The 22,521-nt window shown below is 46.5% G+C and overlaps 1 protein-coding gene across 3 annotated transcripts in view; it reads left to right on the top strand.

Moving 5' to 3' along the window:
• Positions 1 to 8,896: 8,896 nt before the first annotated feature.
• The window catches only part of KLHL3 (kelch like family member 3), a 59,486-nt gene continuing 45,861 nt past the window's right edge, over positions 8,897 to 22,521 (top strand). For 2 of the 3 annotated variants that reach the window (XM_019478431.2, XM_006277619.4), the window contains exon 1: positions 8,897 to 9,020. In XM_019478431.2, the coding sequence (XP_019333976.2) occupies positions 9,007 to 9,020 (14 nt within the window). In that variant the 5' untranslated portion in view covers positions 8,897 to 9,006. The remainder of the gene's footprint in view (positions 9,021 to 22,521) is intronic. The other variant, XM_019478432.2, reaches the window with a different exon arrangement.

Raw genomic sequence — 22,521 nt, 5'->3', positions numbered from 1 at the left:
TTCACGTGTGCTGCGTATGCCCTAAAAATTAGCAGTCCTTGCTACTTTTTATTAACAGTTCAGAGTTGCCCCTAAAATATTCAGTGGTGAATATCTCACACATTTGGCAGTTGCTCTACTATGATTATGTGCCTCTTACTTCTCTTGGAGACCAAGAGTACCAGTGTTGTAAATGGACCTACTTTCAGCTGTTCAGCTAAACAAGCTCAGGGTAAACTTGTGAAGAGGTGGTGTTATGGGGTTGTATTAAAGAGGCAGCAAACATACTTCATGTCTGCTTGAAAATATTTACCTAAATATCGGATTGATGATTACTTTTAACTCTTTATTTATTTTTGTTTACTTTTTATTTGATAGCCCTCTCTTTATTGGTAAGTTATTGGCAAATGAACAAGTGCATCGTTTGACAGTGGTGGGGACTTGCTGCAAAATACCTGAAGCATGGCAATGGTGCCTGCTCTTACCTTCGGTAGGTTCAAAAAGTAAACTGGAACAGTTTATTTTCAGTGAAACAGGGCGATGCCTCTATGTCCAAGGCCAGTCACTGCAGGGAAAGAGCAGTGGGACGGGTAATGCACAGTAAATCCCCTACCCTGTTAAGTCTGAGAGAGGTTTGTCTACACTTGTCTTTGTTTCCCCTTGCAGAAGTGCTGGGCAGTGGGGGGCATGGGGTAGGCCAGCCAGGTACAAATCTGAGCCTGTGCTTATCTACTTATCTCAGACCTCTGGGCACTCTTCAAAAGATCTGGTGGTACTCTGGTTGCCAGTCACTGGCCTAAGGACATGGGAAAGTTGAGGTGAGTGAACTAAAATTGTAGCTATAAAGTGTAGCAAGCCCTCCATGGATGTTCTCATTCAGAAGTGGCCTTGGTTTTAATAGTTTGCAGTTCAAATCAGAGAGGAATATTGGAATATAAAAGTACCCATTAAATTAGAAGAAAGAAACCAATCTGCGAATAAAGCTTTGTGGCTTAAATATTCCATTTCAGTAATGGATATAGGCTATATTGTGTTTGTTATAAATGTGAAAAACAGTGAAACAGTTCAGTTTTTTTCCAAGTGGAATAAGGGACAGAGTGTTTTAAAAAATAGACTAAATTACAAACTTCCATTCCAGTAGTCTGAAGAAGCTTTAAAAAAAAAAAAAAGTTTGTGTGTGTGTGTGTGTGTGTGTGCGCAAATAATAGGACACAGGGTTATGCCCTGTTCTTGGTGCCTGCAGCCTGTCATGTGATGTGCAAGTGGTAGTTTAAACCCTTGATTTGTTTAAAAGAAAAATATGGTTGCCTATTCTGATGCTTTTAACTTATCCTGGTTACTTTAAGAATACAGTAGATGTCTGTGGTCTTTGTTACAGATGTGATGCAGAAATCACCAAACTAAAAGAAAACATTGCTTAAGCACACTAAGCTGGGGGGAGGAGGGGGTGCGGCAGAAGCAAACGGGCTTTGTCTACGCTGAAGACCCGAGCTGAGGTTCAATGCACTCGGTGTCCATGACAGCCCTTTAGATTTGTCCCCTGTTCACAGTAGCACTGTCCTAAAAGGTTGTGGTTGCAATGTTTTGAGTAATACCTTCCTTACCAGCTCAACTTCCAGTGCATTCTGGGTGGTGTTAGGCCACCAGCAAGCATTGTGGAATAGTATCATGGGGTCTAGTTGAACTGTTTCACTTAATCTGTACTTGCTGTCACCTAAAGATGAGTAAGACTGAAATGTAAGAAGACCTAGTTCTGAAGCATGTTAATTACCAAAGGTTGTTATCCCTGTCCCCTCCCTCCCCATCATTTGGAACATCTTTATGTAGCGGAACGGCTTTTTTCAATTTAAAAAAACCCAAACAAACATCAATAACTATGTGAAATATTTTTAAGCAAAACAATCTTCCAGCTTGTAGATGTATGTAGTAAATTAAATTAGCATTGTCAAAAGTACGCCCAAAAAACTTGTATTCTTTAACCACAAATGTAGCTTACTATATGAGTCATCTGTTGCCTGATGCATAATTTTCTTAAATACATAAGATGAGTGGTTTACCTGTTTACTGTTTCTAAAAGTGAATAGAATATGTTTCCGCGTTCGTTGTAAAATATAGGGCAGATCGTGACGCAACAAATGGTTAATAAGTGTTAAAAGCTAGTTTGGTACCATGATTTGAATACGACCATTTTACATTGTTTTAGACCATTTACTAATTAACACTTGTATCACTGCACACAGACATCAGCTGTTTACTTGAATATTGGCATTTTTACTACAATAGAATTTTTTTCAAGGGTTACTGCTAATTGCTTTTTCCCCTGGAGTAAGTTCTTTGAATCAAATGGTTATTGTAAAAGCTATGCTTTCTCTGAGAAATTTCTGTGCATCCTAGATTGGGATTTTCAAAGGGGGCAAGGGAGTTGGCTCTTTTTCTTGGACATTCCTTGGGTGACACTGGCTTGAATTTTCTTCCTCTAAAAACTGTTTGTAGTTTGGTATTTCCTTGGTTTGGAAAAAGGGGAGGAAGATTTATAGTCACTCTTGAACTGAGATCTCAGCTGGCTTCACAATTCCAACAGCCCTCCAATACTTGCTTTTCGTACTCATGAACTTATCACAGATTTTCAGACTGCACCTACAATAAGGAATTAAATAAAAATCCCATTAGAGGTTGCACAGATTCAGACTTCACCCGTGGGAATCCTGTATTTAACAAAGCGTGGCACTACTCGAGCTTTAAACCAGGCTACTGCTACTGCATCTGAACTGGCAAGAGTACCTTTTGGACCTCTGCCGAAGGCCTTGTAGACTGGACTTTAATATCCTTTATTGTTGTCAGAGAAGCAGCAGACTTGGAGCACTAGATACCGCAGATTGTCAGCTATCCAAATAACTAAAACCAAAGCTTCTTAGGTTTGGAAACTAGATACCAGAACCAGTTAGACTAATATAATCTGTTTTGAAGCTTCCAGCTGTTAGCCCTTGACTTCTGATTTATAGAATGTCATCCCTAGCTATATTCATAGATGGACAATGTTGAATAAAAAAAAAAAAAAAAGAAATTGGCACATTTTGTTCACTCAAATATCTCAAGCTGTTTACTGGGTTTAACCTTTTGTATGGTATAGGCACAAATCTGGAAACCTGCCTGCTTTAAATGTCCATGCTCTTTCCTGTGTATTAGGAAATCAATAGCACTTGTAAAAGTGAATCTTTGTAGCCGTTAATGAGACCTGATGCATAGTTGCTCAATGTCATCAAATGTAGGAGTGGCTGATCAACTTTCCCAGAACTGTCCTTCCAAACGAGGAGAAACAATAAATCCAAACCAATTTAGCAGTTCAAATGTTGGATTTTTTTTTTTTATACGATAGGCAGCTGTTTTTATGTATGTCGTGGAAGCTCCATCTTCCATTTAGACAATGGACAGGATGGTCTTCCTTAAAGCTTAAAAATACATGGCTCACAATCCAAGAATTTTAAAGATTATTCCAAATAATTCTGGCAAGATACCCATCTGTGCCATGCTAGAGGCTTGGTATGCCACAAGTGTGATGTGATATATTCATTAGAAGACTTAAAGGTAATTGTCCATTTTTTTTCTAATCTTTCAGCTAAAGTTAATACAAAAGGTATCACAATACTGATTAACTGAAGCAGAAGTCTCTTAAAATACCTTCTCTACAGAGGGAGACTGCATCTAGTGAGCTGAAACAGCATGAGACATCTGAGCCCTCAAATAATGTGACACAAACTTTATAGAGGAATAGAAACCAGGGCTTAGAGTAGAGTGGGCTGAATCCCAAAATGGAGTTGACAAGGCTTATGATTTTAGATTGAACAATGTCTCATTTGTCTGAGGTCCTGAGCGAGCTCACGAGAGAGTCTACGTTATTTAGGTATCACTAGACTACCTGGTAAATATAGATTCAAATAGGCAAAGGAATGTGCCTGTGGAAAAACAGCACCCCCTAAGCCTTTTAATGCTGCACCTGTAGCTTGTATGCTTGTGCTAGGAGTTGCATCATAATGTCATACCTCATAATGTTCTGGTGGATAAAGCAGTGTGCCCAAGTTTATTTGACATGTTAAGAACGAGAAATGGAAAGTAAAATCTAAAAGGGGAAGGAAACCAGAGGAAATGAGCAACCAAGGGTAATGGTGATTTAGGCCTAGACCTGGGAGGTGGCGGGAGAGAATTTTCTCTAGCATAGATGAGACTGGTTTATGCCAGTATGCCAAAATCGCTCTTCAGCACTAGGTACAGGGGTATAGGCTGTAGCCGTGTTGGTCTAAGGACATAGGCAGACAAGGAGTTGGTTTAAAAGAAGATATCAGATGTACCTAAAGAACCTTGTCTGCCAGTTAAACCTTCCAGCATGGTTATGACTTGCATCAGTAGCCTGCCCAAACTAAGGAGGGTATTACTCAAGTTTTAAGGCATTGGTTTGGCAGGGAGGGGTGGGCATAACCCTGCACACCTTGCAAATGGGCAAACTGCTACGTTCTGCCTCTGAAAAGTTTCCTCCTGTGTCACCTAGCTAAGAGTCAGTGATGCTGGAACCCAACAAGGCTCTAGACACTAAATCACGACCCCTCCCAGAATGGGGAAACAAGCATCCTCTGCTTTTCTTTAAATTACTTTAAAATGTGTTGTGTGCCCATATGTCCAGTTTGGGGCAAATATATAACCATTAGGGCAATCTTTTCTACAGAGAACACTTTTAGTAGCATCAGCATAGTGTTGATTTATTATTTGGTTTGTTTCACTTTCCTTTGGTCCATTTACAGGAACATGGACCTCCATCGCCTTTTCCTGAAGCATTTCACCCTGTTTAGGTATTTATTCACACACCTTATCTACCCCTTCCCCTCCACCCATATTTTGTGTTCCCACTGCTGCTAATTTTTACTTTGTTTACTCTCTAGTGTAACATGTTCCTGCGACGCTCCTTTTCAGATGACCCCGGTATAGTTGCAATATGGATTTAGGGAAGGCAGTTTGCATCTGTGCCGTGTTTGGCTGTGGGTGAGGACACTTGCTTTTATTTATTTTTTTTTAAATCAAGGTGTAGTAATGGTTTTGCAGCTTAGCTGTTCGTTGTTACCTTGTGCGAGCAGAGCAGTAACTTTTTTGCATTCTAAAATTCATAGCCAGGTTCCAATTGTGGCCATTCCTTGTCTTCATAATGTTCTAAATTTGAAGAGTTTGGGGGGTGGGGAGGAGTATCAGCATGACGCAAACCATTTAAACATAGAGCAAAGGGTTGATACTGCGTACTAGAATCCAGAAAAGTTGCATTTTTGTCAAGGTAATATGCAGGCTAGTGGTAAAGCAAGATTAACATAACTGTACATCTGCCGCTAGAGGGCAACATTCGCAGCTTAAAAAAGAAATTCATCTACCATCATTTTTTTTTCTTTTCTGCTGCAGCTGAGTCTAGGGTTACGCAGGATCTTTCCATGCTGCCTGTGTAGAAAGAGTACAGGACATTTGGAGATAAGTAAATGAGGCCTACATTCTTATCATTAAACTGAGTCAAAACCTTAAGGGTGCAGTAATGAATCCAGTGCGTTTATCTTTGACATTTAAGCTGCCAAAAACACATGGATCCCCAGATCTGCAAACAGCCTTATTGTGAATCCCTACTGGATTCTCACAAAGGGTGTCCTGCTAATTTGGGGCCTTACAAGGATATCCTAATCCTAGTAGGAGTTGTTTTGCTGAACATTTTACCTTGGTTTATCCTGGGAAAAAGACAAAAGATAGGCTGACTGCTCTAAATTACAGCAAATTTGTACAGTAGTACAAATTATATCTTTGGGTACTCAAAAGAAGTGATAAGCATGTTACAAAGGGAGTAAAAACATAAGATTTAGGTTTTGTTCTGGTTTTTTTCCACCTCAAATGTCTCTGATCTTTGATGCTTGAAGCTTTGGGCATTCAAACAGACCCATTCACACTTAGTACTGATCACTTTTGATTCCACTTGAAGTGCAGTGGAGCTGCTGGGGCTGAAGACTTCTGAAGATTAAGTCGAAGAGATCCCCTGCTGGGCTCCCCAGTATCAACTGGCTGGTTTCAATAGTTGCTTTTGAGCTGATGCTCCCTGCCCTAAAGTTTACAATCTAAGTGAGACCCATCAGACTTTCACCGATTTGATTCTTTACTGGTAGGGATCACAGATGCCAGAAGTTAGAGAGACTTTTCTAAATAAAAATACCCTGACGAGCAGCCAAGACTTGAAGATGCAGGCTTGGAATCGGTGCTACATGTTGAGTCAGAACGTGCCAACTTTACACGCATGCTTCAGGAAACCTCCAAACTCTTTGACTTGCTAATTACTTGGAACAGTCATGAGAAAATTCCCATCACGAAGCATGAGTGATTTCTGGATAGCGAGTAAAATATCTTCATTTTCATGCCCCTCAATCTTGTAGGAAGTAGCAGGCAAAGTTTGTGCCAGGCACGACTGTTTTACAAGGCTGCTATAAAGACAATCACTGCTTCCTTGACTGTATCTTTGTTCTAGCCCAGCACTTGCTACCCATCGAGTGCTCTAGTCTTGTCATTGGCACTAGACTAGGGTGCATGAGGTGAGGTCTTCTGTCAGTGGCCTTTAAACTGAGAGGCGAGTACCTTGTGAGTTAGTAGTCACTTGTGTAATACCTCTATGCTGCTCAGGGGCTTGGCACAGAACCTACCTGTGCTCCTTCTGTCATCAGTGAGGAGCTTTGCCATTTTGCATTCAAAGAGAAGGACAAGGGCTCTCATTTCACTACCGCTTTTAGTGTTGTTACTTTTGCTGTTTGCTTTTATGCCCTTACTAGCTTTGGGCTGTGTTCTGGGAGCATATGACTAAATGGGCACTAGTAGGATCTGAGTTAAAATCTTCCCACTGATCCCTTCCAAAGGGAACATCTGGGCAACTTTCTCCTCGGGGGTCTGCAGAATCCTGTATGAAATTCTGGTTGTGTTTGTCTATAAGGAAACAGGCAAAATTGTTTAAACTGTGGGACTAGATGGCAGGAGCCTTGGGTGCTATTCCCAGCCTTCCTTCATATACTATGTGACATTGGCTGACTTCATTTCCCTATGCCTAAGTTTAGAGTAGGGATGATAAAATCTAGTTTTACCTCTGTTATATTTGCACAGGTTCTTGGGTAAAAGGCACTGTAGAAGGACAATTTATTAAATTATTATCATGGATAAAATTTAAAAGCAATTGAACTTAGTTAAAAATGACTGAAGGTACCCAATAGAATGCCTCCTATTAAGGTGGAAGTTTAAAAGGCTAGGGTTATATAATTGTACAAAGGAGATGGAGTATTACATGGCTTGGCAAAGGCTTTTGGACAGTTCTGCACATCTCTTCCCACACTACAAGAGCGCTGAATGAATGGAAAAGCAAACAAGAAAGCAAATTCCCCTCTGTGCTCTGTACAATTAACCTTTGGAACTTGTTGCTACAGAACATGATGGGGGAAATAATAGCTTTGGAAAATTCATAGATGATTATAAGAATCACTCCAGCAGTTACACTAGCTGGAATAAAAATGGGAGGTGTTGTAAAAACCAGTGCTGGAGGGCTCAAACTGTGACTGCTACCATCTGGAGTCTAGAAGAAACTTTGATCAAATAATAGATAAGTTGGCCTGGCAGGATATGCATATCGTACGTAACTCTGAATGGATGAAATGTACACTATTGGTCTCTTGTTAGGAAATGATTAACAGCCAAAATTAGTGGACATACAGCATATACACACTCACTCTATAATAAACTGCTAGCGTCTCCAGTGCTCTACTAGAGTAACATTTAGCTAAGCTACAGGTAAAGTTTTGGCCTTGACTTCCGGTGTTGAAATACCTTGGCACTGTCAACCTATTTGACAAAGAAGCAACAGCCAAAAAGCATTGGGGGAAGCATTCTCCAAATGATCTCAATCGCTGCCTGTCACTGCAGTGTCTGGGGGTGTTTTCATGAAGACGGACCTTTGGAAAGCTGAACGCTGCCCTCTGAAAAGTGCGCGGGGAGGTAGTAAACCACGTTAGCCTGAAGTCCGGCCGAAGGCAGGGCAGAGTTGCACGTTGCACACTATTTCAGGGACGCGCATAATAAGCTCGTACGTCTCGGAGTTGGTTGCGCTTCACGCTTTGCCTTCTGTCTGCGACGCGAGCGTGCGTGGAGGAGCGGCGCTCGTGCCGGGGCGCGTGGTGCAGCCCCGCGACCCCCGTGCTTGCCTTGTACGCGGTGGAGCTGCACGATCCTGGGCCTGCTCCCGTGTTCCTGACCCGACTCTGGGGCCGAGGTGGTGCCCCCGGTCCCAGCAAAGCGCCCCGGTGGTCTCTGCGCCAGGGGCTCCACGCGATGGGACCCGACGGCACTTGGAAATACCGAGCAGGAGCAGAGTCCCCTTCCCAAGGGGACATGTGGGGAGCCTCGCGCTTCTTCGGCTTCCCACGTGAAATCCTGCCTGCATCCCCGCGTCTCTACGGCGAGGCCAAACCCACCCTTGACCCGTGTATCCATGTTGCCGGGGTCTGGGGCTGCTGTCGCGGCAGGCGGGGACGCGCCAGGCGGCCGCGGGCGAGGGGCCGGCCGGCGGCACGGTCCGAGCAGCCCGGGGGCGATGCAGGCGGGTTTGTGTTGGTTTTTAATTCGTGTTTTGGGCCAAATCAGTTCAGCTCAGTCCTTCGAGGCTGGGCCCGAGACGCTCCCCCAGCCCCGGCGGGCATCTTGCGGCCGAGGCTGCAGGCCGCGGGGGCCCGCTGCCCCTTCCTCCGGCGGCCCGGGCCCGCAGCCCGCCTCGCCGCCGCCGCCGGGGGGAGGGGTGCTCGGCGGCGTTGCCGGGAGACCGGGCGCGGTGGGGGGGGGTGGGCGGGGCTGCAGGGAGCGCTGGGTAAGGAGCCGCCGCCGCCGCTACTAGCGCCGCTGCCACCGCCGCCGCCGCCGTGCTGCTGCTGCAGGGGCCGGCCCGGCCATGCTGCTCGGCGCGCCCTGAGCGCCCGGCCCCGCGCCGACATGGACCAGGAGAGGTGCGTGACGGCGGGGGAGGTGTGTGTGTGTGTGCGTGTGCGTGTGTGCGCGCGGGTCACGGGGACTGCCCCCTCACCCCCCCCTCCCTGGGCAGCTGATCCCAGATCAGCTGCTGGGGTGTGTGTGGGGGTGTAGGCGGTGGCTGTGTGTGGTGTGTGTGGGGGAGGTGTGTGTGGGTCTGTGGGAATGTGTGTCTGTGGCGTCTCCGTGGGGGTGTGTGCGTGTCTCAGCGGTGTGGGGACGGGGAGATTTAGCCCCTTCCCCCCACTTTCAGATCCTTGCAGCGTGCGTGTGCAAGGAGACGTGAGCTGCAGCCGGGGACATGAGCCACAAACGGGGTTTTTTTTTTTTAAATTAAAACCCAAAGGAGCCCAGCAGTTTCAGGGGAGATGGAGCGCGGCTTCCCCTCCCGCGCGCTGCTCCGCGGCCGCCTGCTAGCCAGCGAGATGCCACCCGGGCACCGGGCGCAGCAGGCACAAGTTGATCCCGGTGACTCTTGCTGTCCCTCGGGGGCCACGGTTGGCTCTGAAGCTGGGGGGGGGGGTTCAGTGTGGACAGGGGCTTCTTGCCACCCCCTTCACCCAGATGTACGTTATTTTCTGCATCCTTCTGAGCCTGTGCAGCATCCTCGGCGAGGAGCTCCTCCATCTGCCGTGAGCTGCAATAACCCATTTAGTTTTTGCAGGGCATGGAACAGGGTTGCTGTACGAGCCCTTAGGATGCATTTATTAGCCCGGGCAAGGTGACGAGGAGCCCGAGGGGGGCTGGCAGGCCACGTGGCTTGACCTGCTGCGGCAGAGCCGCGAACTTCATGCCACCAGATCCGCGCCGCGAAACAATCCTGCGCTCTGCTTTCTTTGTTTTTTCCTCCCCCGCTTGTGTTTCTGCTGGTGGAGTTCAGTTCTGGCCCCACCGTCCGCTCGTTAGTGCTATTTGTAGTTAATGAACAAAAGTAGACCAAGTTTGCAAAGCGCCTGCCAGCCTATTTACACGTCCTCTGTAAGCAAAAACCAGTGACCCGTGCTTTATGACAGGCGGGGGAGACCCCAGTAGCTACGGGCTTGATTTTTATACGGTAAATCGGCCCTTAACTCCTTGTTTTCTGTACGGTGGCTAGAACAGCGCCTTGAACCTAGCACAAGTACCGAGCCTTGTTATTGCTGCTTGGGAACTTCATAGATACCAGAGGAATCTTAAATATTTACTGTGCTCTACCCAGCCTTTTTCCTCGGCTGTCCCTGTGACTTTCTTACGCCAGAGTCTTAACACCTTCCCGCTCAAAACCAAGCGTGAAGCTAGTCATTTCTGAAAACAGGATATGCCGAGTGCTTCCTTTTTGAGCTGTGCCTGTGACCTCCTGCATCTGGGGGCAGGGAAGCCTTTGCTGAAGGAAGCTGCCAACCTTTGCAGGTTGGAGAAAACTTTGCTTCTCCAGTGCCCTGTATCTGAAGTGAACTGGGGGGGTCAAACCCTGCTGTACTTTCTGGACCAGTTACTCTCCCTGTAGCCACTTTTTTGCCCAAATACCGAAAGGCGAGCTTCTACCCTCAGGTGACTCAAGGATCGCAACTGCTGTTTGTGTACTTACTTACTGCTCAAAATGCAACTTTCAGCCTGGATGTCCTGCTGTTTAATGCATCCTAGATGTAGTGTTTCCAGTCGGTGTTTAAATGGCCAGCTGCGGATGTTTCACCGTTAGCATCTTCGAATCGTATACTCGTTCTTTTCTAGATTCATGTCATTTCCTTCCAGTTCTTGCCATGAATCTAGTGGTGGAGAGAGTTGACAGGAGAGGAAGCTGGAGCCTTGTGCTTCTTTATCCCAGCATTTGACCTTACGGGCAAGGGATTGTTGTCATCATCACCGTTAATCACTTCTGTTACGGTAGTGTTCAAAAATCTCTGTTCAGTTTGGGGCCTGGTTGTCCAGGACACGGTAGGAACACAGCTGTCTTTAGAGTGACCCTTCCGATTTTTCTCAGCGTCATTTTAGACTGGCCTCAGGGAACGAAGAGGTGTCACAAGCTGTATGTCTGCTTAGCCTCTGAAAGTGAAGCATCTAATTGAAACTGCAGGGGGATTTAGGTCAGCGGAATATAATTACCCAAACTAACAAACTATGGCTGACGTTTAGGGCTGGGAGACGAGGCTCTTTAATGATCTGAACCAGTAACTTGGAGTTTTGCCCTCTCGGAGGAGACAGTTGAGTTATTCACAGGCTTCCCCATTCTACCAGAGCACGTCACAGAAACGCCACAAAAGCTGCATAGTGTGCGCTGAGAAACGCAATGAATAGGTCTTGAAATGATGCCGTCAGGTACTTGATCTCAGCGTGTCGGACGGTGAATGTATCAGGTTGGTGATAGGTTGTATTTTTTTTGGTGGCGGTTCTGCTGTTACTCTCATGCATGTGCTCAGAGGTTTGGCTGGAAGACTTTAAAAACCCAAATAAATAATTAAGGTCTCAGATATGACCTCTGTTAGGATGTGTGTGATGGGGGTAGGGGGTTGCCTCTGGAGTTTAAATGGATCCCTCTTTCCCTTTGTTAACTAACCTATTTTTAAATCAACTAAGAGGGCGAGACCTCAGATCGCTTCAGACCCAAGCTCGAGACCTGCCAGTACTCGTGTGTTACACATGTAAGCTGTTCAGCAGGGCCAGTTGCACGGGTACAAGTTGTGCATGTACATAAACGTATGCAGATTTGGGGCTTTGGTCTGAGTGGCTCGCACCTTGCAACCTACCTAGCTTACGTCAGAATTGCAGTTTTCTGCTCAGCGTTGATCTGACCTGGTTTTGGCAAAAGATCTGTGGGGTGTTTTTGGCAAAACTACACAGCGGTAATTGGTTTTAAAAAAATACAGATGCTCTTTGAGAAAATGAAATGCACCTTGTTGTCAAGAAATAGCCTGAAGTTACGTTAATGAATCGGATGACGAATTCCTGGCAATCTCCGTTTGCATAACTATACCTTTTAAAATGATGGATTTTGGGGGATTTGCATGAAATTGGTTTCTCATTCTGTTTCTCAGGAAAAAAGCCAATATTTGCATCAGAAAGCAGCCAGTAATCATTTTCTTTAAGAGTAATTTTTTGCCCTATTTTTGAAGTTTTATGGAATTTGCTTTTTGTCATGGGCTCTGCTTTTTGGGTTTTGTTGTTTGTAACAACAATCTATACCAACTGCACATTTTAACAGGTTTAATGTGTCCAGCTTGTAGTAATAGGCAGCGAGAAAAATGCTGTGACGAAACAGGAAAACAATGCTACCTCAAAAACAAACCAAAATCTTTTCTTTGTAGGCAAGGGTGTTTTTTGTACGTGTATTTTGAACAGAAAAGCAGAAGTAGCTAATTCTGTTCTGTTGTCCTAAAATCCTTTGAAAAATCTGCTGCTCAAGATACTGGAACTGAGAATGTCAAAGGCACCAACAAGCATTTAACTGCTCAACTCAAATTGAACATTGAGGATTTGTGGAGTCAATACCTTTCAGCTCCTTCGACAATTCCAGTCCATATTTTAATGTTATTTTTATGCATGCTTAAAAAATACATAAACCAATTTTTACTTCCCATACTTTTAATTATAACATTTGATGATAGTGTGTGTGTCTAGGAAACCTTAGGCATAATAATAAAAATATCTTCATTTCTAGCCATGCATTGTAGATGCAAGACATTGCTTCTGTTAGGGTAGGATTTTCTTGTTAATTTTTCTGTTTTGTTTCCCATAATTGAGATTCATTTTAAAGATAATTTGGGGGGATGATTTCTTTTGTCTATGCTGCGTATTTATCATAAGTCTCCCTCATTTATTTTTATTTGAGAGACAAGGAAGAGAGCTTGGTTATTGTGGATAGCTGCACTGATAACGATAAACAGATTGTTTATTAGCTGGTGGTTGACTGCAATTTAATATCTTTTTAATTCCCGGATTGCAGTGTTGCTAAGCTGTCAGTTACCAAAGCGTAAAAGCCTATTGCAGGGTTGCTTGTAATTCCAAAAAAAAAAAAAAAAAAAAAGCATTGAAAACCCCTGAAAATTTACAGTTAACATATTAGATTTCTTTTAAGTTTAACCTAAAGACGTGGAAATGGACAAATAAAGCACCCTGGTAACCTTAACTCTGCCCTTTCTCTAGTAATGTTGGGGTCGTTTAGCAGTTGCTTCATTTGGGGGTAAACTGCCATGATTCAGTATCATTTGCTATAGAATAGAGTGAGCACACAAAACAGTTACTGCAAGTCAGCTCATCCATAGTAAATTGCCTTTCCCCTTCCGTTTTTTTAAACCACTATATAATTTAATTGTCTGTCTGCACTCCAGACAGTTTGCCTGCAGTCTCACTGACAACATAACAGCACTGACTGCTTCATACATCCCCCTGTAACAGAACACTATCAGGGAGCCTTAGCTGATGAAGAAACTCACCTGGTCTCTTCCCTGATGCTTTGGAAATCCATTGGTGACAGGCCACCTCTGATAGAACTGCCTTTGGTGGCATTGTACCTCTCTTTCCCCACCGGGAAAAGGATTCCCCCACCAGCCTTATTTATTTCTCTCTGCTTCATAAATTTCCCCTGTCGATGGGATAGTTCTGGTGGCAGCACCAGGATCAACCACTGATCCAGCTGCGCATGAATCCCTGCTGGAGTAGTTCTGTAGCAAATGTGGTAGGAAGCAGGCATAGTGCCTACAAGCTCTACAGTCTGCTTCGACCCAGGGAAGTAGGCTGCTTTGAGCAGAGCTGTGGACTGTTCTCTGGGAGGTGTGAATAGACACTTGCCCTTCCCACCCTGGAAGGAAGAATCACATGAATCGTGGGAAAACTTTGTAACTTGGAACTCCTGAGATGAAATAATGGTTCCCCCAGAGTTGATGCCACAACTCCCGTAGACTTCTGCAGATCCAGGATTTTGCTTCTGGGTTTTTCCCGTTCAAACTTCGAAGGAGACAATTTAGCTCTTAGGGAGGTTTTTGTTCTCTCGTGCAGTCTGGAGGCATCTGCCGTAATTGCAGCCAGTAACTAAGGCAACCCAATTTTATAGCTAGGCACGTGCGCATAGCACTCATAGCACTAAGGGACTTTTAAATATCTTTAATACCTGCTAGTGCACAACTTGAAATGCAGTGGGCTTTATTGGGACTTGTAAGGGAGGAGCTTCTGGGCAGACGGTTGTCCAAAATGGTGCCATTTGACAGCATCATCATCACATTCCCTATTCTTCATCCCTTATTTTGCTGGTAAGTATTCAAGCTGTGTCTGCACAGATATATTTTAGCTGCCTGGCTTCAATTAGTGGAGGGAGGAAAAGATCCAGTTATTGTTTATTCGGGAGCGTTGGTGGCCTTGATCATGTGCCAGCTCTCATTTTCTTTTTGGACCCTTCCCCATTAGAGTGACTGGGAGTTTTGGGTGTTTGAGGGACAAAGCAGTTGGCCTCCATATTGTTGGTCATGCTGATAGATAAGAAGATAAGGAGGAAAAAAAGGGCAAGTTAAATGTGTGTGTAGGGTGGGGTGAGTGGAATTATCCTGTTATAAGGGGTCACATTTAATAGGGCTGGACTTGCAGATCAGTTTGGTTGGTGGGCACTGATGCATGAAGAAGGCCTGGTAGGGTAGATTGGTTTCAAAGGACTGTAAGCTTTCCAGGTGACCTGTCAAGCTGGATCTGTTCTGGTTGTAAAGGGGAAGCAAAGCAGTGATCGCATTGGAGACTGCAGGCAGACCTTTCCCAGCATCTCTGCCCTGGCTCTGACAGAAGCAGAATTATGTAATTGGGAGGCTGATTTGTTTCATTTCTGCCGTTTGGGACCTCAAGGTCAGATCAGTTCATTCTGCTGCATGTTTGGCTTGGTGGTGGGGAGAAAGTCTGTGTGGCAGCAGAAGCGGGTATCGGGGCGTTTTACAGAAGAGGAGGCTGGGCAAGCAGGAGATCTAGGCATGGGTGAAATAGGCGGACTAAAGTGGGCCTCTTTGTTGATCTTTGCTCCTTGAGATCTGACAACTATTTTGGCCCCTAGTGGAACTTGGAGTAGCCTGAAAACTTTCTGGGACTCTCTTGGCTGAGGGTACCTGGGATGCAGGTGGTATAGTGCCAATACAGTTGACTTTGAATTTCGGCTGCTCATCGGGCTGAGAGGAATTTGATTACTTGTCAAGGTTAGACATAGAGTAAAGGGAAGAGATGAGAAGAGAACCCAACGTTCCCGGCGCCCAGTCCCCTACAGCATGGCAATGACACAAAACTTGAATGCTTGTGTGAGAAAGCTGCCATGCAGGTAAGTCTGGGCACGTTGATGTTCCCAGCCAGAGTCTTTGGAATAGAGTCTAGTCCTTCCTTTCCTGTTCATAGATGTAGGGTCGGAGGGGACCTGAGCAGATCATCAAGTCTGACCCCCTACACTGGGCAGGAATGAATACTGGGCTTGTATGGCCCCTGGTAAGTTTAAACTTGTATGAACCCAGCTAGGTAGTTATCAAGCCTCCTTTTAAAGACCCCTAAGGTAGGAGCCAGCACCACTTCCTTTGGAAGCTGGTTCCAGATCCTGGCCGCCCTGACTGAAGTAGCGCCTCCTGATGTCTAGCCTGAACCTACTGTCCATCAGCTTGTGGCTGTTATTCCTCCAGGAGGCGCTCGGGGGAACAGGGTCTCGCCCATTCCCCTCTGGTCCCCCCGGTAAGTTTATAGATGGCCGCTAGATCCCCTCTCAGGCTTCTCTTGTGAAGGCTGAACAGGTTCAGGTCCTATCGCCTCTCCTCGTAGGGTCTGCCCTGCTGCCCCCTGATCGTGTGAGTGGCCCTCCTTTGGACCCTCTTGATACTGGCTACATCCCTCCTGAAGTGCAGCGCCCAGAACTGGACGCAGTACTCCAACTGCGGCCTGACCAGTGTCACATAGAGGGGGAGGATCACCTCCTTGGACCTGCTTGTGATGCATCTGTGGATGCATGACAAGGTACGGTTAGCCTTGCTGACCGCGTCCTCACGTTGGTGGCCCATGTTCATCTTGGAATCAGTAGCGACTCCAAGATCTCTTTCTGCCTCTGTGCTTTCAAGAAGGTTGTTCCCCAGCCGGTAGGTATGCTGCTGGTTCTTACTGCCCAAGTGCAGTACCCTGCACTTGTCAGTATTGAATCCCATCCTATTCACATTCGCCCATTCTTGTAACCTGTCCAGGTCCAGTTGTATCCTGTCCCTCCCTTCTAGCTTGCCCACCTCGCCCCAAATCTTGGTGTCATCAGCAAATTTGAACAGGGTGCTCTTCACCCCCTTGTCCAAGTCGCTAATAAAGAAATTGAACAGTATGGGCCCAAGGACTGAGCCCTGGGGGACTTCACTGCTCACCTCCCTCCAGGTCGAATATGACCCATCCACTACCACTCTCTGGGTGCGGCCCCCTAACCAATTTGCGACCCATCTGACTGTGTAGGCATCAATGTCACAGTTGCCTAGTTTTTTAATGAGAATGGGGTGGGAGATGGTGTCAAAGGCCTTCCTGAAGTCCAGAAAGACTACATCCATCGCGACACCCACGTCCAATGATTTTGTGACCTGATCATAGAAGGCAATCAGGCTGGTCTGACAGGACCTGCCCTTAATGAACCCATGCTGGTTGCTCTTGAGCATCCTCCCCTCTGCAGATCCCTCACAGATGTGCTCCTGGATAATTTTCTCAAAGAGTTTCCCCAGGACTGAAGTAAGACTAATGGGCCTATATTTGCTTGGGTCCTCCCTCCTCCCTTTTTTGAGAATGACCACCTTGGCCTTCTTTCAGTCTTCTGGCGCCTTGCCAGAGTACCACGAGTGCTTGTAAAGGTGTGCCGGGGGCCCTGTGATGACCCCTGCCAATTCCCCTAGCACCCTGGGGTGGAGAACGTCTGGACCTGCTGATTTGAACACATCCAGCCCCTCCAGAAGTTCCCTAACTCAGCCCTCCCTGACCCTAGGCCTTGCACAGTCACTCCTGAGTCCGTCCTGAATCCCAGAGGGGGAGGGAGATGTCCTGGTCCCTGCTCAGAAAAATGGAGGTAAAGAATTTGTTAAAAAGGTCTGCTTTTTCATCTGGTGCAGCCACCAGATTGCCAGGCGCATCCTGCAGGGGCTCCATGTTCCCTGGTGCCTTCTTTTTACTCCCTATGTATTTAAAAAAGGAGTTTTTGTTGTCCTTGATCCTTGTTGCTAGCCCTAGTTCTGTCTCTGCCTTAGCCTTCCTAACAGCCTCCCGACAGACCTGCGCTCTTTGGTGATAACCCCCCCTTCCGCTGGATGTACGTCTCCTTTTTGGCTTTCAGACGTTCCTGAGTGCCTTTGGTGAGCCAAGGGGGCTTTTGAGCACTCTTGCCTCACTTTGACTTGCATTAGGACTGTCACCCTGTGGGCTCGGAGGATCGTCTCCTTAAGGAACGACCACTCGTCTTGGACACCAAGTTCCCCTGCTCTCCAGGACCGCAGTGCCTCTCCTACCAATCTCCTCAACTCATTGAAGTCAGCCTTCTTGAAGCCAAGGGCTACTGCCTTACTGCAGGCCCTTGACACCCTGTGCTGGATGGTGAATTCCAGTAGGCGATGATCACTATCGCCCAGGTGGTTGAGGACCTGGAGCCCCTCACCAGGTCGTTGCCTGTGGCCAGGACCAGGTCCAGCAGGGCCTTCCCCTTGGTGGGACTGTGCACGTCCTGGGATAGGTGGAGGTCTTGTATCTCAGCAAGGAACCTATGTGAGTGGTTAGACTGCTGCTCCCAGCAAATGTCTGGGTAGTTTAGATCACCCGTGCTAACCACATCCCTTGACTTAACTGCCTCCGCGAGCTGACCTGAGAATTCCCGGTCCAGCTCTTCCCCCTGGTTGGGTGGTCTGTAGTAGACCCCCACCCTTAATTTTCATTAATCCACTAATGAAATAATATAGAATAGAATAAATCTAAAATAATGATTTTCTTACTATTGTAGGAAAGAAGTCACTGAAAGGGTTTTGTAACTGAGCATTTCACTCTCATCTTCTCAGAGACCTTGGTTTAGTGGCAGATTGTGTTTACTTGGAACATTTGTGACAGTTCTTGAATTTCTATGATTAGCCATGAAGGAAATGTGTTGGTGGTATAAGAGATATAGGGCCCATGGCTGCATGCATCTTGGAATTCTTCACCCCAGAAGCCAAGCATCTTCAGTATATTAGAGACAGTAGCCATGGAAAATGGCTGTAGTCTGTTTCAAGGCTATATTAAGGGCACTTGCCAACCAAGCAAAAAATTGGCTTGCTTATTTTTTTTAATTTTTTAAAATCTTTCTGATAATTCTTTTAAGGCAGTGGTTCTCAGCCTTCTTAGGTGGGGACTTCCTGATCAGACAGGCATTCCTCATTAGATTTCTCGGAAGGTGGTGGCACCAATCAGGAGACAAGCAGGGATCCCCTTCCCCCAGCCCCGTCTCCTGACTCCACTTGAGTCACTCTCACCCACCTCTGGGGAACCACAGCTGCCGCTGGGGAAGTTGCCAGTGCTTGCCCGCAGAGTTACCGGGTGCTGCAGCTGCCTGATTGCAGCCTCCTCTTTCAGATGACCCCGTTTGGGTGGCCTGGCAGCCAGGCCAGCTGCTGTGAGCAGTGGTGGGGCTCGGTGTGGCTGGGAGCAGCAGCAGTGTCGGGTCCCCCAGGAGGAGCCAGCTGGCCCATGTGGCACCTAGGCCAGCATGCACCTGACTGCCTGGCAGCTCTGCTGCTGCCGTGGGGCTGCCCCAGCTGAGCAGCGTGCCCGGACACGGCGCCTGGAGCAGCCACATGGGGTCCAGGGGCAGCAGCCAGGGCAGTGCAAGCAGGGAAGTGGCCCTGGGGTCTCCTTGGGCTGGGCCTGGCTGGGGCCGCTTCCCTGCTTGCATTGCCCTGGCTGCTGCCCTTGGTCCCTGCCTTCCCCCTCCCTGGGGACACCCGCCTTGTGCTGGGCCTGTGTCTGGGCACAGTGCCGCAGGAGGACAAGCTGCTTGGCAGGTGCCTCCGGTTCCTGTGCCGCTTCCCAATGCCTCATGTTCTCCCCATTGTTGTGTCGCAAAGATCAGGCAGCTACTGCCCCCATGCCAGGCACCCTCAGAGACAGCAGTCCAGTGGCAAAGAGTCTCTGCCTCCTCCCTGGGTGTCCAGGGTGCGGGTCGGGCCCCTTAAAATACACAGCAGGGGGAGGGCCTGAGGGGAAGGGCCCCGACCCCTGCTCATGGCTGTGGGAAGCCTACAGGGAAGGGAAGGCAGAGAGCAGGGGCTGTATAGCAGTGGGCCCTGCTTCACTTCATGTGTATGTGTGTATGACCCCCAGCTTCATGCAGCCCCTCATGCATGTGCCAGCATGGAGGTGACTGTCCCGGCAGGGAAACAGGCTCTGGGCCTTTCCCCTTCTTTCTGCAGGAGGGCCTGAAATGCTCTGTTCTTGGAGGAGCAGCGCAGGGGGTTCCTCTCTGGATCAGGTCACAGACTCCTAGGGGAGTGGGCTGGGAGGGACCTGCAGGGGTCACATCTAACCCAGCCCCTGCCTGAGGGTCCCGACCATCCTGTGCACACCCATACTCTAAACTCTATGTAGGATGATCGGCAGCCCTGACACGAGGCTCCCTGCCTCAGCTGCTTGAGTGGAGAACGGGGCCTGGAAAAGCTAGGCAGACCCCAGTTGGGGACCCTGTAGGCCAGGGTGGGGGTTTAAACCCCTCCCCAATCATGCTCAGCTTTCCTCCAACCTCACAGCTGCTGCAAAAGGGAAGGGAGGGCTCGATCTAGCGCCCCTTGGCTTTTAGCCTGGGCTACTGCAGGCATGTGGCTGCATTTCTAGAATCAAAAGTGAATGTCTGTTCACTTGCTTCCTAGTTCAATCTGTGCAGGTTAGACTGACCTGCAAACATTGAATTGATTCAGTCTTGAGCTAGTTAAATGTCTGTATTTAGCCTCTGGGGAGAGAAGGACGTACATTTTTCCTCCAATCTGTTAGTTGTAGGCATCCTACTGAGTAATGGGACATTTGAAGATATTTCACAAGGGGCGGTTGATTGTCAAGTTGATGTTTTCAAATAAGCTGCAAGCTTATTATTTATTAGCTTACTGAACAGTGGCAGTTTCTGTCATGCCACCATGTGGCAATCGCACACAGACAAAAGATGAATATCAGCTAATGGTGTATATAGGAGAGATTGCGCAATGATTTTATGCAAAGTGCTGTCAAATGCATAAAGCAAATAAACTAAGAGAACAGAGAGGTTAACAATAACCTTCACAATTACTTGTAACAATAAAAGGTGTGAAAACAATTCAGACAAGTGGCTTTTTTAATGTGGGTGCTGACAGCAAATGAAGTGTCAGCATTTAAAAAAATGTGAGTAGTTACCTCCTTTTCTGATATATTATTAATACCAGCTTAAAACATTCAAAATTAAAATATTAAAAATCCTGTGCACTTGTCAGTTATGATGATTGAAATCCTGGTAGCACTGAAATCAATAGGAATTTGCTATTGACTCTTACTAGAGATTTATTATCTTTTTGCTTGTCTTCTGTATTTATTTTCACTTTGCAAGTTATACTTTCTGGTTGTTTTAGTATTTGGGTTTCGTTCACTTTAGGGGAAAGTTCTTAAAATCAGTGCTTTACACTGGAATCTTTAAACATTGGGATGAGTTTTTGTTGATGATGATTATCTGAGCTCTAAAGGCTTGATGGCTACAGTTAATTTTTGGGTTGATTTTTTTTAATTGACGTTGTTCCTTTTAAACAGAACCAGTCTTCATTATGCAGCGCGGTAACATATGGATGAACTGATACAGTGCTCTCTAGCCCCTTTGCATGAATGCCCTTACCAGTACATGTTGGTACGGAAAGAGCCTGGCTTTCTTAAGGAGAAGAGAAATTGGCTGTTTTGTTCCCTGGAACACATGACTTGAATGGTAAACAAGGGACATTCTTCTTTTCTGCTCTTTACCAAGACTTAATGGCTAATTGGATCCTTGATGTAATCGGGAGACCCAGTTCCCTCATTTGGGACATGGACTGTTTTACCAGTGTGTTGCAGGGAGTCTTGCTGCTGATTTATGGTTGGAAAACCTTGATCAGCAAAGTGGAGGAGTCAGACTTGGCTGTTCTGGAAGAGGTGCAAGCTAACCTTATGTTGGGTACAAAGCTGGGGGTTGTTGCTTTTGCAGGCATATGTTCAAACTGCACACCACAGGCTGCCTTTCAAAGCACCACTCTAGGGCAGTGCTATCCAGAAGAGGCCAGTGGGCTGGCCAAGGAGAGAAGCTTTGTGCTGTTGGGGAGGATTTGGGGTAGGAGCAGTTGGTGTTCATGCGCAGGTGGCGAGTATAGTTTGGGAGTGGAGAGCAGAGAGCCTGGAAGGAAGGAGAGTGAGGCTTGGAACTTCCACAGGTGGTAACGATGTGTGGTTACTTGAATTAAATACTGAACAGTTCTTTAATTTTGTGCATTAGGAAGGGGGTAGCCCAGTTCCCAGTGAGGCTTCCTTTGCCTTGTGGGGAGAGGGGAGGACTGCTTTGCCTCCTGATCTGATGAAGTGCTTGCCTATGAGTAGCTCTGGAGCAGTACCAGACAGTTCAGGGTGTTGGTAGGGATGGAAAACTTTGCTTGACCTGTTTTATTTGTTTCTGGCTGCTGGAAAGCTTGAAAAGAGGGCTATGGATTTAAATAGAGCAGTGATTTCATTCTGGAGGCTGCACGCTTTTCAATGTGGGAAGCATTTATCTCTAAAGTCATTTCACTCCCTTCTGAGTCTCAGAGGCAGGTACTGACCATATGTCAATGTTGCATAGAAGAGGTGACACTGAACAGTGTAACGAGGACACAAATTTGCCCCAGGCTCCTAGATGAAGGGGACCTGATTGGTCCAGCGGGTTCTGTCTTGTTGGTGTACATATTACATTCATGCAAGGAGGTTCTAGTTTAATAATCCATTCTGCATGAAATAGACCTATTTCTAAGCCTACAGGGGAACGAGGTATGACCTCCATCAACTGTCACCATGGTAACTGTACAAATAACTTTAGTTCTCATTATTTTGCTCAGCTTTAGAGAAAGGTATGGTGCATTCTAGGCAGCCTGTGTGTGTCTTTCAGATGAGATCTTTAAAAAGCAAAGTCTTACCTCTCTGTGCTCTCTTGTCTCCTCCTATGGTGCTTTTGTGGATCACAGCTCAGTGTAGCAGTTTTGTTCATGTTCAAGTTATAGATTGAGCCAGACAATTAAGCAGTTGCTTAATTTTTTCAAATAACACTGATGAACTGGAGGCTTGGGATTTTGACCTCAAGCCTCTGGTTCTTTTTCATTGGTGTCTGTTCCTGCCTGTGTTGACCTATGGGCTTCTGTTATCCACTTGGAGATAGTTGTAGTTCAGTGGTGCTCTACATTTGGCCTTGATCTTGCAAACAAGGATGCAGGTAACTCAGTGCACACAAGCTGCCCTGTCCATATTAGTGGCACAAACAAGTGTTGACAGAATTAGAGCCATCATTTGGAA

This window comes from Alligator mississippiensis, chromosome 9 (genome assembly GCF_030867095.1).
Source record: "Alligator mississippiensis isolate rAllMis1 chromosome 9, rAllMis1, whole genome shotgun sequence".
In the NCBI taxonomy this organism is placed as follows: domain Eukaryota; kingdom Metazoa; phylum Chordata; order Crocodylia; family Alligatoridae; genus Alligator; species Alligator mississippiensis.
The sequence above is the reverse complement of the archived record's forward strand: the minus strand, read 5'-3'. Positions and strand labels throughout refer to the sequence as shown.